This window comes from Pogoniulus pusillus, chromosome Z (assembly GCF_015220805.1).
Source record: "Pogoniulus pusillus isolate bPogPus1 chromosome Z, bPogPus1.pri, whole genome shotgun sequence".
NCBI lineage: Eukaryota > Metazoa > Chordata > Aves > Piciformes > Lybiidae > Pogoniulus > Pogoniulus pusillus.
In genome coordinates this window covers 62,961,268-62,977,010 of record NC_087309.1, presented here as the reverse complement: position 1 = coordinate 62,977,010, position 15,743 = coordinate 62,961,268, and the positions used below count along the sequence as shown (strand labels likewise).

The following is a 15,743-nucleotide window of genomic DNA, read 5'->3' as shown; positions in this document are numbered from 1 at the left end:
CACTCAGTGCCATGGTCTAGTTGACTGGATAGGGCTGGGTGCTAGGTTGGACTGGATGATCTTGGAGGTCTCTTCCAACCTGGTTGATTCTATGATTCTAAGAGGAGATGTTTATTAAGGGAAATGATCTTGCAAAATATAATGCTTAGGTTTTTCTTTCAGAAATATTTCCTAATGGAAACTGTTACCTAAATTTTGGATTTACTCTTCAGTTCATGGGTCAAGTCCTTGGTGATGCTCGTAACTGATGGATATGCCAAGTATTATCATGGCTTTGTATATATGGGCAGATTCAGTTTTAGTGTATATACACCTTAAGTGTGCTTGTATAATGCTAATTTACACTGTATGTGTTCTTGGTACAGATAAATGTGGAGAGCAACAAAGCAATCTATTCACATTTATTAATGTTAGCTTCATGAAGGCCTTTTCACTATTATCTATTTCCTTTATTGCATAGGTAGTGTGCTGTAGGAAATGATGAATGTTTTTTGAAGAGTCATGAAGTGAGCTGAGGGTAAATTAGCATCCTGAGCTTTAACATTCTGCAATGGAATGAAAAAAGAAAGTAAAAATTGAATCCCTGAGTTAGAAGAATATAGTGTTTTAAACTCAGTGTAGATGACAGAAATAATGCCCAAGAGCTGTTCATGTTTTAGCATTAATGAGGAGGAGAAGGTAAAGAAAAGAGGACCAGAAGAAAAGCCCAAAAAGCAAGGGAAAAAAGATGAGGAAAGTCAGAAGGAAGAGGATAAATCTAAGAAGGAACTTGACAAAAAGGAAGGAAAGAAAGAGACTGAACCTAAAAGGAAAAGTGCTGCAAAAATGTGTTCCACCTCAGCTTCTGATTCTGAAGATGATGGAGATGAACAAGAAAGTGACAAGGTATAGTTTTACTTTCCTGATGTGTTTATTAAAGAATAAATTAGTATTACTGAGTACCTTTCTTGAAGTTAATGCTAGATCTTAGTAAAAGCAGGAGCCACATGACTGGCTAATTGAGATATATAGAATAAAAGCTGCAGAACTTCATTCAGTCTAATAATTCTTTAAGGAACTTCTCTGACATTTTCTAAGAAAAATATCTGTTCTAAGATGCTTTTCTTTTTAATAAAAGATTAAATGTAGTGTTAACTTCTTTTGTCAGAAGGCCTTTTTTCCATTTATGCTCCTTGGAACACAGACTTTTTTCCTTGGTTATGTGTAAGAGAATATTTGTCTTGAAATCAAGTTTTTGAATGGTGTAAAGCCAGCCAGACAGAATGTGTTAACTTTTCTGGTGCATTCTAATAGAAATACGTGGAGGTCTTATACTTAGTTGCAGGGAAAGCCTGACCTAGTCAGATTGTTTCATGTACCAGAGTTTCTTCAGAGATGCTGAATGCAGGAAGGTTTACCTGCTTGCAGAGATGGTGACTTTAATAATCTTGTTTTTCTCTTTCCAAACCTAAAATAAATTAAAAAAAAAAAGAAGAAAAAAGGGGGAAAAAGTTTTCAGGCAGCTCACAGAAGAAACATTATTAGAGGACAACATGACAGAGAAGTAGCAGAAAGAAAGCGTAAGCAGGAGGAGCAGACAGAATCTGAATTGTGAGTAGTTTTTTAATGTTTGGTGTCTGCAAACTGTGGAATGACTTTGGAATTAACAGGAGGAGATGATATCTGAGAAAAACTGCAAACTACTTTACATGGTGTTCTGTTGTTTTCTCACCCTTGTGTCACCTAGTTTAACTTGTTTTTACATGGAGCATAAAAAGCTCCTCTAAAGAAATATGTTCTGTTCTGGGAGGAGGGGAAGAATTGAACTAAGAAGTTAAGTGATGTCCATCTTTCAGTGACTTTAGAATTTCTAGCAGAAGGCGGCTGATGGGTTCTGTTTAGAGTTGAACTAAGAATATCCACATTAAAAGGAATCAGTCTGAAAAACTGGTCGGGACAATCACATAATTTTCTTTTAAAGTTTTGTGTACATCATGCTGAGAACTAATAGGACCTATTAATCCATGGTTATGGATCAGGTTGTGGAACACTTAAGTTTACCTAGAAAAAATTTCCTTCTGTCTGGCAGCTGGAGCACACATCATGAGACAGAGCAAGGCAAAAATGTAAGAATTTTTCTACTCTAGCACTGCAAAGCCAGTGGAGTGATACCAAGAGCAGTGTTCCTTTGGAAGGTGATCACAAATGAGTTTACCAAAAATACGTCAGGATGGTAGGGCACGCACACTAATCAGAAAGGAAGAGGATAATACTCCACTTCACATTCATCATCTTCCACATTCCTTAACCAGAATCTAGTTTGTTGGGCTTTTTTTCTCCTCTAGCCCCTACTTCTGTGACAAAACTGAGTGTTTTCAACTCTCCAGATACTAAAGTTTTGTTAGCATCTTTGCAGCTCTTAATATATCATTACGTAAATTTGACATTTCTGGTTGATTTCTGCAATCAAATTGTCATATATGGATTTGGTGATAACAATCAAATCTCTATTCTCTCTATATTCTTTTAAATAGTTGCCATAATATGTGTGTTGGAGGGTAGATGGATCTTGTTTCGGTAAGGTAAAGAGGTTGCAGTTAAGGAATGCATAATGAATTTAATTGTAGATGCTGATTAATGCCACGAAACTCAATATTGATAAGAAGTAAAAAGACTTCTTGTGCTGTCTGTCTTCAAGTTCCTCTGCTAATATACTTAATATATGATGGTAGCTTTTTTTGGTTACTTTTCTCAGAAGCATAGTTTCCATTTGCTGGTCTTTGTAGCTACATTGTTAATATTTATTCAAGTCTAACAGCGGTACGCTGTTCTGTACATACTCCAAGTTTACATATACCATTTAAACGGCATGACCTGGTACTGATAGATGAAGTTAAATACTCTCATATACTTTAAAATTGTTAATTCTGTAACAGGGTAGTGTGAAAAGAACATGGAAAATCATAAACCTGAAGGCCTGGATATACTAGGGGGCTTATTACTATGGCAGAAAGAAAATGAATCAGAGAATATTTGGTCATGAAGTATTGAAACATGCAAATTCTGAAGTGAGGCTTTGAAACCACTCAGTAAGACAGGACTGAGGAATTCATGATCTCTGAATGTAGAGTTTAAAAGCAGGTTTGAAAGACTTCTGCCTGCCTTTGTTCTGAGATAGAGACAAATTTTGTTTAGTTTCTCCTGAGTCTCAGCTTTATTTTAGTGATACAGTTAGAGAACGAGCGTATAACAAATCCTTTACCTTTATTACTCTTTGCTTCAAGAATAACATTACTGATACATTTATGATTAGTCATAGAATACTTACTCGGTGATAATGAATTAAATGGGAAAATAAGTCATAGAGGAACTGATTATACCTAATTGATGTCTCCATAATTCACTATGGTAATGTTATAAATATTTGTACTCTCCTTGTCACTATCATAAAAATATTTATCCATAAGTTAGTTTTGGTACAGTGCCATTTTGCCAATTTGTATATACAACCAAAACAAAGCAGAGTCTGGAAATGTGACTTGTTTTTAATACCCTTTCAGGATTTGAAATCCATTCACTGCTTCTAGGGAGGACTGTCTTTCAGTATGGAGGCTTTTCCAGCAGTATTTCAGTTAACTAATTTTGTTACTTTAAGTCTTTGAAAACTGGTGTTTGGCTCCTTGTGGTTTTTTGCATGCAGATGATTCAGAGAGATAATATTCAAAACATAGCATCTCATCTGAAAAAGGAGGAGGGGAGAAGACTGAAAGCTAGACTTCATAATACTGTAAAAATATTTTAACATTTTTGATAGGCAAAGTAAAGAAGAAGGCAAGAAAACAGAAGTTAAGAAGATGGAGAAGAAGAGAGGTTAGTTTAAAGAAGCTCAACAGATTTTTTTTTTGTTTGCTTGGGTTCTTTTAGCCATCTTAAAGTTTGAAAATCTTTATTTGCTTGGGTAAGATAATTTACTGCTAAGAGTGGCTCTGGAGTGCATGTCTGTGAAATGGCGCATTCTTGTTCTTCTGTGTTCTCCAGTACATCAGAACAGGTCTTTGCTGTCTTTTGCTTTTACTGTCTTTCAGTGTTTTAAACCTCAATTCTTTCTTCTGTTTGTGAACAAGAAACAAAAAGCTCTTGTTATTTGAAGTTAATCACTTCGGTTTTTCCCTCCATTTTTTTCATTCTGCCTTCTCATAGTAATCTGAGGAACTTCTTGAAAGTATTTAGATACTAAGCATGAGGCTTGCTCTTCTGAAGCAAGAGGCTTAGATTCAGATTACTGTGGTCTTGTCTACTAACCCACATTTGCAAACTGACCTTCATAGGGATAAGCCATTCCTTTTTTAGTTCTCCCATCATTAAAGGCAATCCAAACCCACTGTCTGTAGTTTGTGGTACAGTACGGATCCACTGGCAGGATATCTAACCCACGCAGTGTTAGCAGGGGAAAAAAAAATCACCTCTGCAAACCCATCCAGTATGGATTGAACTTGAAGGAAGCTGTTTGCTTGTACTATAGTCAATAATACATACCATTCGTGTATGAAAAAATCAAATTAGCTTTCAGCGTGGTTATTCCTCTTGCAAGCCTGCTGGAGCATGTGCACTGAGACCATTTTATTTGGATGTATGTGGACTGTGATTGAGTCGTGTTGAAGCCCCTGAAAACAAAACCATCAATATCCAGGTGTTTTGTCATTAGATTTTCCAACTTTGAACTCCGTATTTATTGAAACTTCCTTTTAACGTATCCAGCAATGAGAGAGTGGCAGCTGTATACTGAAATAGAAAATTCTTTTCAGTTTGCAACTCCTAAGGAGAAAACTCTGTAGGTTGCTAATGGTGTCTGACTTGAAAAAGCTGCATACCTTATTTCTGATAGTAACCTTGTCACGTATTTGTGTGTGCACCCACATCATTATGGGATGTAGAGTGCCTGCCTGTATTTTTCTGCATTCTGTGTGAGGTTCAGAATTGTAGAGACGTTTCTACAAAAAACCTAACATGATGTGATTATCACATACTCATGCATATTCTTTTTAATCTTTAGAAACATCAATGGATTCTAGGCTTCAAAGGATACATGCAGAAATTAAGAACTCCCTGAAAATTGATAATCTTGTAAGTTTTGCTTGTTTGTTGTTTTTTTTTAACTGATTTATGTGTGTAATTTCAGTAGGAAATACTTGGCATATGTGTTTGCTTTTAATTAGCATTCTGAGAATGAATGGATTTTTTTCCTATTTGACAGGTGACTGCTGCTTAAGTGAGGTGACTATGGGCATTAAAAGATCAATGTCAGCAAGTAAAATCAGTTTTGCTTCAAAATACTTCATAATAATGTACTGGAAATGTTCAGATAGAATTCTGGCAAATGAAACATCTGTACCAGCTCAGCCTGAGACATGGGGAATCATTAGAAGGCCCCAATGGGTATAGTTGTGCCAGACACTCGGATGCAAAATATGAAGGCCCCCATCTGATAACCCCACTCACTGTTGAGAGAAGTCTGCTGATTGCTAGGGGCTCAAATTTGGAGCATTGCTAATAAGTGTTTGTGGTTTGTCTGACCTTAGACTATTTGACTGCTGCTGATTTTCTGTGTTGGATACCAAGTATACGATATGGAATGACCTACATATTTCCAAGCATGACTGCATGACTCTGAGGGTGATGGTCAAGGTATGGGCACCCAGAGGGTGGTCCTTTTCTTGAGGAAAGGAGTTGTGAATGAATGGATAGGACTGCTAGGAGGTGGCAATCCTTCCAGAAGTAGTGCTACCAAGAGACTGGCCAACCAGATTAAAGAGCCTTAAAGTAGCAGAGAAAGTGTGAAAGCAGTGCTGCAGGATGGCAGTCAAATGATTCAAGGTGATACAAACAGTACTGGCCTTGAAGTGAACAGAATTCCTCATCAGAAAAGGACTGAAACGGCATCACCAGCAGAAATGAGGAAATCCTGGTGGCACAGCATTATGAGGAAAGCTCTCAAGCTTTCCAGAAAGCCATCAGAACTGAGTGCCTCTTTGACATAAGTGTACACTAAAGCTTACAGCATGGTGAACAAACCAGATGAATTGGACATCTGTCTACAGTTATAAGGCTGTGGTTTCACTGGCATCACAAAGGTTTGGTGGGATAGTTCATGGGACTGGAGACTTGCCTTCTGCCTGCAGGCTCTTCAGGAAAGACAGTTGGGAAAACAAGGTGGAAGAAGGGTAACTACACATGAGAGATGAATGAGAATATGTAGAATTCTGCACAGACAAAAAGCTGAGAGAGTTTGTGGGTTAGGATGAAGGTGTTCGCCAATATGGGTGACATCCTGAGGGCATCCAGTGCAGATCCACCTGATCAGGCAGAAGTAGAGAATGAAGTCATCTTAAGGCAATTGGGAGACACATCTGGTTCAAAGCTCCTGGTCCTTGCTGGAAGCTGGAAACATTCTGGTATCTGCTGAAGGGAAAATACAGGGCTTTGTAGCAATCTGGGAGGCTTTTGCAGTGTGACGACTTCCTGGCACAGTTTATTGAGTAGCTGACAAGTGAGGATGCTTTGTTGAACCTGATCTTACAACAGGGAAGATCTGTTCAGGGATATGAAGGTCATGGACAGCCATGGCTGCAATGACTTAGATAGTGTAGCTCCTCCTGAGAGGAGGAAGCAGAACAAAAAGCATCACAACTGTGTACTCAGGGAGCAAGCTTTGGCCATTTCTAGGATCTGTGTGGGAGAGCATACTGGAGAGAAGGGAACAGGAGATCTGGTTTACTTTTAGGGAGGGATAACCTGCAGGAAAGTAAGCATGGATGAACAAAGAGCTCCTGCCTAGAGTCAGGAGGTGGGGGAAAAAAGCATACAGTTGAAGCAGGGACAGGTGATGGATATGCAGGCACTGTCCAAGCATGGAGGGATGTGCTTAGGAAAGCCAAAAGTCATCTGAAGTTAAATAGAGAGAGAGATAAAAAGGACAACAAAGCTGCTTCAGGTACCTCGTTCAGCAAAAAGAAGACTGGGAAAATGTGAGCATGATGCTTAATGAGGCAGTGGATCTAGTGAAAAAGGACAAGGTACTTATATGCCTTCTTGACTTCACTTTGCCTGCACAATTCCTTTCAGGAAGCTCAGGTTCTTAAGACCAGTGCAGTTTAGAACAGGAAAGACTTGATGCCCAGTGGACAAGGAACAAATTAGGCAACATTTAAACTAAGAGGGATCTGATGTGGAGTAAATGGAGGATTGCTGAGGGAGCTGAATGGTATTGTGTATCCACTCAATTTTACTTTGAAGAGTCATCATCATGATGATGATGGTGATCAGGTGGAGGTTCCCAAAGACTGGAAGAAAGCAAATGTCACCCTCATCCTCCAGAAGGAGAACTTGGGAAACTGCCAGTAGCCTTGCGTGGATCCCCTGGAAGGTGATGGAGCAAATCCTCCTGGGAACTGTTTCCAGTAATATAAAGGACAGTGAGATCTCTGGCAGTTGTCAGCATGGGTTAATAACTCATGCTTGGCCAAACTGACATCCTGTGAGATGACTGGCCTCTTGATTCTAAGGTATAGTGGAGCAAATACTGTGGAGTACTGGGAAGAACAGTGCACAGCTACAGCAAGGACATTTAGTTTATCATAACTGTACTTGGCAACTAAACATGATAAGAATTCTGCTGAGCATAATTCCAGTATATTTGTTTGAGGTTTAGATACTAATTTGCATTGAGAACAGGAGCAACAACTTTATGCAGAGATTTTTTATGACGTGTGCTGGCAATGTTTAGTTGTAAATAAGAAGTAAAATAAGAGTAGATGAAGGTAAGTGAAATTGTGGGTTAAGTATTACAGGGAGAAGACTTTTAGTACAGTAGTTCTTATAAATGGATCAGAAGCTCACACCATTACTTCTGAGTGTCTGGCATTGTGTGTTATTTTTCAGACTTTTAACTGAAAAATCTAGAAAGATACAGTTATTAACTGCAGTCCTCTAGAGATGCTTCACTGCCTTCGCAGGGCCAAGTCCCTTGGGCATAATTGTGTGGAGAACAACTTCAAGCATGGAAAAGCTAGAATTGTGAAAGCAGCATAAAGCCTGAGTTTGTACTTCTGAAAATGTTGGGGTTTTTATTTAATTATTAAGATAGCATCTGTCTTTACTTATGAAAGTAGCTGAATGGCAACTGAAAGTAATTTTTGTTTGAAAGTTTGTGCAAATTGTTCTAAAATATTAAGGGTATTTTGGGAAGATATCACTGAGCATGGAAATGAATTTAGTATTTCTAATTAAGGATTTTTAACATGGACATTTTCAAGCTAATTTAATGTTTATATACAGGATGTGAACAGATGCATTGAGGCTCTTGATGAACTTGCATCTCTTCAAGTCACAATGCAGCAAGCTCAGAAACATACAGAGATGATTCTGACTCTGAAGAAGGTGAGATCTGCAGTATTAATCAAAGTAATCTGGGTGTTGCCTTAAAATGGTATCACTGTTATATACCTCTGCAGTACTGTGTCCGGATCTGGTCAACACAATTCAAGAACAATGTGGACAGACCAGAGAGGGCCCAAAGGAGGGTCATGAAGACATGGCCGTGAAGACAAAGGGCATGAGAACTTGTCCTGTAAAGGAAACAGTGAAGGGATTAGGCCTTTCCTTCCCAAAGAAGTCTCATGGGGGATTTTATCAGCTACAGAGAGGACAGAGGCTCTCCACAAGGAGTCGGAGTCACATGGAGAAGACGTGGGGCAGAGGATACAAGTTGCACTGAGAGAGGTTTCATCTCAGTTACACAAAAAAAAAAGTTGGTTTTTTTTTAATAGTGAGAACAATCAACCACTGGAACAAACTCCCCAGGGGTGTGGTGAAGTCTCCGTCACTGGGCATTTGTAAGATGTGGTTGGACAAGTTGCTCAATAATCTCATCCAGGAGCCCTTTTCCACAGAATTGGACTGGATCATCTCTCAAGGTCCTGTCCAACCTGGGCAGTTCTGTGATTTTGTGATATTTTGGAGAGTGTAGAAGTCTATTATCTCATTTCAGGTTAGATTAAGAATTTCATGTAGCATCTGATTAATTATGTAGGTATTTAGAATCCTTATGTGGAGCTGATTGATTTCTTACTTTGATTTCAGATAAGGAAATTCAAAGTTAGCCAAGTTATCATGGAGAAATCTACTATGCTCTATAACAAGTTCAAGACCATGTTTCTGGTTGGAGAAGGAGATTCTGTTCTTTCCCAAGTACTAAATAAATCACTTGCTGAACAGAAGCAGCATGAGGAAGCCAACAAAACCAAAGAACAGTGGAAGAAAGGAGCAAACAAAAAAAATGAAAAGGACCAAACAGGTATGTCACTGTATTTTTAGTTTCTTGTCATATAAAAGACCCATCAATGCCTGATCCAGCTTGTCCTTGATGTGGGAATTCTACTTGTCTTTTAAAGCCTTTATGTATTCTATAGGGTTAAGGAGGGTGGGTCACACCACCAGGTGATGGTTAGCCCACTCTCCCCCACTTCCTGTCCTGTAAAGGAGACAAAGCCACCATCACACAACTCGTGTTGTATTTATACCTTTTGTATTTTGCTATTTTCCCTTCCCTATCCTTTGTAAACTTCCCTACCTCCAATACCTTTCTAAGTTATTGTTAAACTCCTTCTAACTTCCAAATCGAGTGAGATTGATTTATTCGGGTGTTTTTACCTCTTTCTCTCCCTATATCTAATCCCTTTCTTTGGGAAAGAAAGGGGAGGGGGGAGGACACTCTACAAATTGTTATTAGGTCTATCAAATTTATTAGAGTCTCTGGGAATTTGAATTAGAACCCAAGACATGTATCTAAAATAGTTAAGTATTACACTGCGGTAGCAAAGATTCACGTTCAAAGCTATTTTGCTTTTATTGCCTTAAGGGAAGGGCTTTTGCAACAACTGAGTTTAGCATTTTTTGCTTCTCTGTAAATTTTCTAACTTTACCTCATGGAATAATAAAAATACATTAAAAAAAGAACCACACTAAAGATAAGGTATAATAACATACTGCCTTCCATTCCTCAACTAGCCTTTGGGTGCCTAGACTTTCTACCTGTGCTTTTAACTGCTTCATTTCCTTCACTAGCTTCTTTCTAGATCATGCATGCTACATGTCAGGAGCAGTTTTTAACTACTTATGTGCCACTTCTGTGACTTTAGTGGTTCAGTCTTAAAAGTGAAGAAATAATCAGTATGTAGGAGCAAACAGGCCTTTATGCTTTTAGGAGCAGTATTCCAGGTGAATCATGAGTGCATGTACAAGTACAGTGCAGCATTGAAGCCTTCCCTCATAACCATGCTTTACAATAACTTAGGTCAGTTATAAGAAAAGTAGTAAAATAGATACCTGCATTTTTACATGGAGGAATGGAATGAAAGACTGGAAAGCTATGTTGTGAATGAATCCAAGTCCTTGAAGATCCTTGACTTGCATAGTTACTAGAAACATATTCTGTTTACTTTGAACTCAAATCCTAGGAGAATAGCCTTCAGAAAGCAGTTGATTTTCTCTTTGTTACAAAGAGAGATTCTGGTTCCATATGCTCACACTAATGCTCTTTTTAAAAACTGAACCACTGTAGCCTCACTATCTTTACAAAGCACCGTTGTAGAAGTCTGTACTTCAGCTGAAGTACAGCTTCAGGCTGTCTGTGCTGTAACAAGGGATTACAGCACTTGTCGCTTCATTGAACTCCTCCTAAGGCATTCAAGTCCAGAAACGATTCTGAGCAAGTCTAAATAGATCAGATACTAGAATGGCATCTTGAAGTGAGTCTGCTCGGAATTCAGTGGCTTGTAATACCTAAGCCAAACACATGTTTATCACAGAAACATAAAGAGGTTAAATATCCCTGCTTTGACTTCACTAAATACAACTGCTACATAATGCATTATTTTTTTTCCAGCCTGACAATTGCATGTTCTAACTAACTGCTTCTAATCCATTTATAAATACTGTTTGGTATATTTTGACTGCATATGTAGTTGTTAGAGTTCAGAGTAAACGAGAAGCCATGGAACCAGTAACCTGTCCAATTAAAGTTTAAAAACATTGTCTGATGAGGTTGGAGTGGTGAAAACAGAATGTACTGCTGAATTATAAATTACTGTCCCTTAATTCCCAGAATATAAATAAGCATTAGTCCTGGTGTCTGTAGTCTGGCAAGCACAGGAACTCAAAATTACATGAAATGCATACACTGTTGATTTCACATTGTAAAAATCAGGGGATGAGACTCACTGCAAGGAATTTTCAGAATGTGAAACTGCAGCAGTTACTTGATTTTTGTGTGGTTTCAGCTGCTGGGTATCAAGGGGAGGGTGAAACATTTATAGTGGGTTTAGTTGATGAAGGTAAAGAAATTATCTGGGTTTTTTTGTAGCAGTTTTGCTGCACACAGTGCTATATTCTTTCTGTGCCCTTTCATTTTGAAGGTCCAAAGGTTCTGAATGGAGGGTCTGAAGCTCAAGACACCAACCAGCCACAACACAATGGTGAGAACACTGAGGAGAAGAAAGACAGGCATGAGGTTGGCACTAAGAAAAAGTGAGTTAATCTTACTGAATTAAGGATCTCTTTTGCTCTAGGACAATGGTGTAAAATAGAACAGCAGTTGATTGAAGTTACTTAACCTTGCTGAGGCTTTCCTGAGAGAGTTTACCCTCATCTTTAGAGGTGGTAACAGCAAGCAAATCTTCCATTACAGTTCTGCATCAACATTTTTAAAGTTCCTTTGCTCACTGCTGTGGTGAGCTACAGGATATCCTGTTAGGAGAAAGTCAGGAAGTGGAGAGTCAGGGCAAAGCCTCAGCTTTCTCCTGTGTTTTAGATCACTCAATATTATCCAACTGGATGTAAAGGAAGCCTGAACCAAGTCTTGCAGAATATGATGCAATTTGTCAGGATTTTTTGTGAAATAATAAGTTCCAATCAATAGCCAAGCCCCTTGAATTAGCATTCTGTAGTGTAGCTATAGAATTGCCCAAATGCAGGTTAACAGTAAGCTAGAACATAGAGGTTTGAGGTTTCAGAACTCCGAACGGTTTGTGGAGGTGGTTGCATTTTCCTTTTCAAAGCAACAAGTAATAAGAATGCTTGAATTTGTCAAAAGGTTAAGTGTTTAACCGTAAGCCTCACTGAAATATCCTGGGTTTCAAAGAAGAACAAGCAGTGAATCTCTTACAGAATATGAGAAATATGTAGTAGAACTTAGTACTAACAATGAGGAAAAGGCCTGAAGTTATTCTTGAGCTGATCTGTTTTGTTACACTACGTTGTTTTGTCCGACCAGTTCTGTGTCTCGTGCTCAGGGATTTCTTTTGTTCAGCAGTATCCACTGAGACAAGCTTTCCTTTCATGCAGGCCAGAAGAAACTGCAGTTATGTGGCATTCTTTCGTTCGTCTGCCAAGTTAAAACTGTATAAATTAGTGGAATGCTGACAGGTATTGACTGTAAGATAAACTTAAGGGTTTGTCCTGTTTAAGATGAAAATTAATTTACTGTGTATTGAGAGGTAGCCTCAGAACTACTGGCTTCTAATTACATCACCATCAGAAGTGACATTTCTGAGTTTTCACGTGGTGATGCCAAATAGTAATTTGTCTGAACAAGCAGCACATTATGAGAATGTGGTGAAGGCACCAAGCACAGGTTCCTGAGGCAGCCTTATTTTTAATTGGGTTTATCTGGCCAAATCACAACATGGAACCAAGTGCTTGCAACACTCGGGTTATTTGGCATTAATGGTGGGGCAGTTCAGCAGTTATAGAATAAACTTGGCCAGGTGTTTAAAAGTAAGGGACCACTAAATTGGTTCTCCAAGACAGATTTTTTTCATGGCCTGCTCCTATCCTTGTTCTTGCAGAACCTGACAACACTTTCGGTTTTGAGTGGCAGAGAGACAGTCTCAGTTATATTGCCCCTTGTATTTCTGACTAAAAGAATTAAGAATATTCAGGCGCATGCATAAGGTCTCAGTGGACGTTGGTCAAAACAAATTTAAGGTTGATCGTTTAGATAGCTATGCAACATGCCTGGAGGAGGCTGTTGAATATAAGTGTCTCCAAAAAGCACTTTGGGGCAAGACAACCCAATAATTTTATCTGTAAAACTTAACGATATTTGTCTTTCATGAATGAGTTAGTGGAGATGTCCTGCTCTACTAATAAACACCTGTCTCTAAACATGTGTGGTGTTTGAACTCTACACATCAACAATTTCTTTAAGCAAAGGAACTCGCTTTACAAAGAAATCTTGTACTTAGAAGTAGTTTTTGTAGGCTTGTACTCGTTGATTGGCTAATATCTGTGAAACAGACTTTGTAACATCTCTTGCAAATACTTTGGGTATTAAGAAATGCCTGTTCTATATTAAAGCCACAGGCTGGTGTCTGTCCATCATAGACACATCGTTTTGGTCGGTATTTTTAATGCATTTTCATTGGCAATATTCAGTTTCTTGGAAGTAAGAAACCAGTAAGCAAGATAGCAGTAGGATGAAGGGCAGTGGTTTTACACTGGAGCAGGGTAGATTTAGGTTGGACGTAAGAAGTTCTTCTCAAGGAGCGTGGCAAAATGCTGGAACAGGGTGCCCAGGGATGTGCTTGAGGCCCCATCCCTGCAGATGTTCAAGATCAGACTTGATGTGGCCCTGGGCAACCTGATCTAGTTGAGAGCGTCCACACTTAGTGCAGGGTGGTACAAGACGACCTTTGAGGTCCCTTCCAATCAAGTGCCATCTGTGAATCTGGAAAATAAGTATGAACCAATAGTCAATGTTCAGACACCTCTGCAGTTCACATTCCTGCCTCCTAAGCAAATAATTTGTAAACTTCTCAAATCACAGGGCAGTTCCCTTTGGAACTCCCTTTGGAAATTAGAGATGAGACCTGTCTGCACCTTTCTGAAGATGTCCGTCAGAAATTTGAGAAGGTAGAGGATGCATAACTTAAATACTCCTGAAGTGATTTGCACTTGCAAACATTTTTCTGTTCTCATTTGGTAAAAACACATACTGCTTCCTGAGGTCACCTTGCTGTTTGGGACACATAGTGGATTTATTCCAGGCTACTAAAAAACTAAGTTGGTAAAGTACGTTAAACCAGTGTGCGTTTACACCTCAGGAGACTTAATTTGGCAGCAGACTAGGGAGGATCTGTGTGAATGGAACAAATCGACTTCTGAATGACTGCCATTCATAGCCGGTCATAAGCGTTGATGTGATGTTAATGGCTCCCAGCTCCCAGCTTCACACTTAAAGCAGATGGCACAGCTGGCATCACTGCTTTCCTCCATTCTCCAGACTGTCTGGAATAAGTCTCATTTCCCAGTATTTTTATGGAGTCTTTAATGCTGCTTTATTTTGTTTCTAGGACATGTGGTGAAGAGAGAGAGCTTGAAAAGCCAGCAAAAGATTCTGCCTTTGAAAGCAAATGACACCACTGGAGTGATTTTTTAAAACACAAATCTAAGGGGATCGTTAAGTTTTGCATTTGAAATCTATAGACTGCTGAAAGTTTAAAATAATTTTATAAGGATAGTATTTTAAAGTTACATTTTGTGGAATAAAAGCCCCTTCATAATCTTGGTTTTAAAGTATTTAAACACTTTTGCCAAGTTTTGTCCAGTATTAACAGGTAGCACATTTCAAAATATTAAATTCCACTTAGAAGACAAATGCTTACATGTTACAGGACTTAGAGTTGTAGTATATTTTTACCTGACTACTGTATGTTTGTTTAGCAGGGAAAAGTGTAAATACTTTTAACTGCCCAATTGCTTTGTCTGTATGAAACCTGCCCTCCTCTTACGATACTGACCTCTGTCTGTGCATAGTTTTTTCAATTGTTGGAATGTCTTTCACCGTGTTTTTTAGGAGTTGGATGCAGCGTTTTTATAGCTGTTAAAATGTTAATGTTCGAGTATACTTAATCACCTTTTGTAAACAAGTTCTAGTTCTGTTCTTGCAAAACTCACTGTGCCAATTTACTGCAGTGTGACTTCACAGTATGCTTCTGGTATAATCAGCGTACTAGAAAGAAGCGTGGTGTTCCCACAAAACCTGCTGATGCACACTGGCTGGAAATCATTGTCCTGGACAACTTAACAGAAATAAAGTATTTTAACCAATAGAGACTGGCTCTTAACAGAGGCGAAAAAATGCACAGGCACAATATGTGTCTGGTTTTAGCACTGTCTCAGTTTTACGGCCTTGGTGATGACTGTTTAAAATTAGGCTGACCTCACTTACCTCAGGATAGGATGGTGTCAGAGAGGAATTCATGAAGTTACGCTGATACCGTATCTACCATAAGGTAGGAGTGTGGTGAGATAGCTAGTTGTTAAAGGTCAAAGGTCAGAGATTCCCAAAACACCAAGCAAAGATCATTGACTGTTAAGGTTGCTTGGTAATGTCACCAACGTCCTGCGAACTGGTGTCCTGACACTGAGCTTGGCCCATTATAATGTTAAAAAATACATCTCCTAGCTAGAGAAGCCCCTTACCTCCTGAGCATGCACAGTGAATTTAAAAGTAGCTGTATCTTTACAGTGAAGCAAGGAAGAGACTAGCCAGTGGCTAGATAGTAGGCACTGACATAAGGCATAGCTAATAGATTTTGCTGTATAAATGTCTCCTGCAGATTTGAGCTGGTGTGCTGGCTTTGTGGCTTTATCACTTTGCACCCTTGTCTGTGCAGAGCTAGAATAAAACAAGTGTCACGACTCTG

General features: G+C 38.9%; 2 protein-coding genes across 4 annotated transcripts in view; one reads left to right on the top strand and one right to left on the bottom strand.

The window, feature by feature from the left end:
- Positions 1-15,739, top strand: part of PSIP1 (PC4 and SRSF1 interacting protein 1) — a 40,490-nt gene extending 24,751 nt beyond the window's left edge. For all 3 annotated transcript variants that reach the window (XM_064140629.1, XM_064140627.1, XM_064140628.1), the window contains 8 exons: positions 660-885; positions 1,472-1,590; positions 3,794-3,849; positions 5,033-5,103; positions 8,314-8,415; positions 9,118-9,331; positions 11,451-11,562; positions 14,388-15,739. In XM_064140629.1, coding sequence (XP_063996699.1) covers positions 660-885; positions 1,472-1,590; positions 3,794-3,849; positions 5,033-5,103; positions 8,314-8,415; positions 9,118-9,331; positions 11,451-11,562; positions 14,388-14,451 — 964 coding nt within the window. In that variant the 3' untranslated portion in view covers positions 14,452-15,739. The remainder of the gene's footprint in view (positions 1-659; positions 886-1,471; positions 1,591-3,793; positions 3,850-5,032; positions 5,104-8,313; positions 8,416-9,117; positions 9,332-11,450; positions 11,563-14,387) is intronic.
- The window catches only part of SNAPC3 (small nuclear RNA activating complex polypeptide 3), a 46,392-nt gene continuing 44,250 nt past the window's right edge, over positions 13,602-15,743 (bottom strand). The window contains exon 9 of the mRNA XM_064140631.1: positions 13,602-13,762. Coding sequence (XP_063996701.1) covers positions 13,744-13,762 — 19 coding nt within the window. The 3' untranslated portion in view covers positions 13,602-13,743. The remainder of the gene's footprint in view (positions 13,763-15,743) is intronic.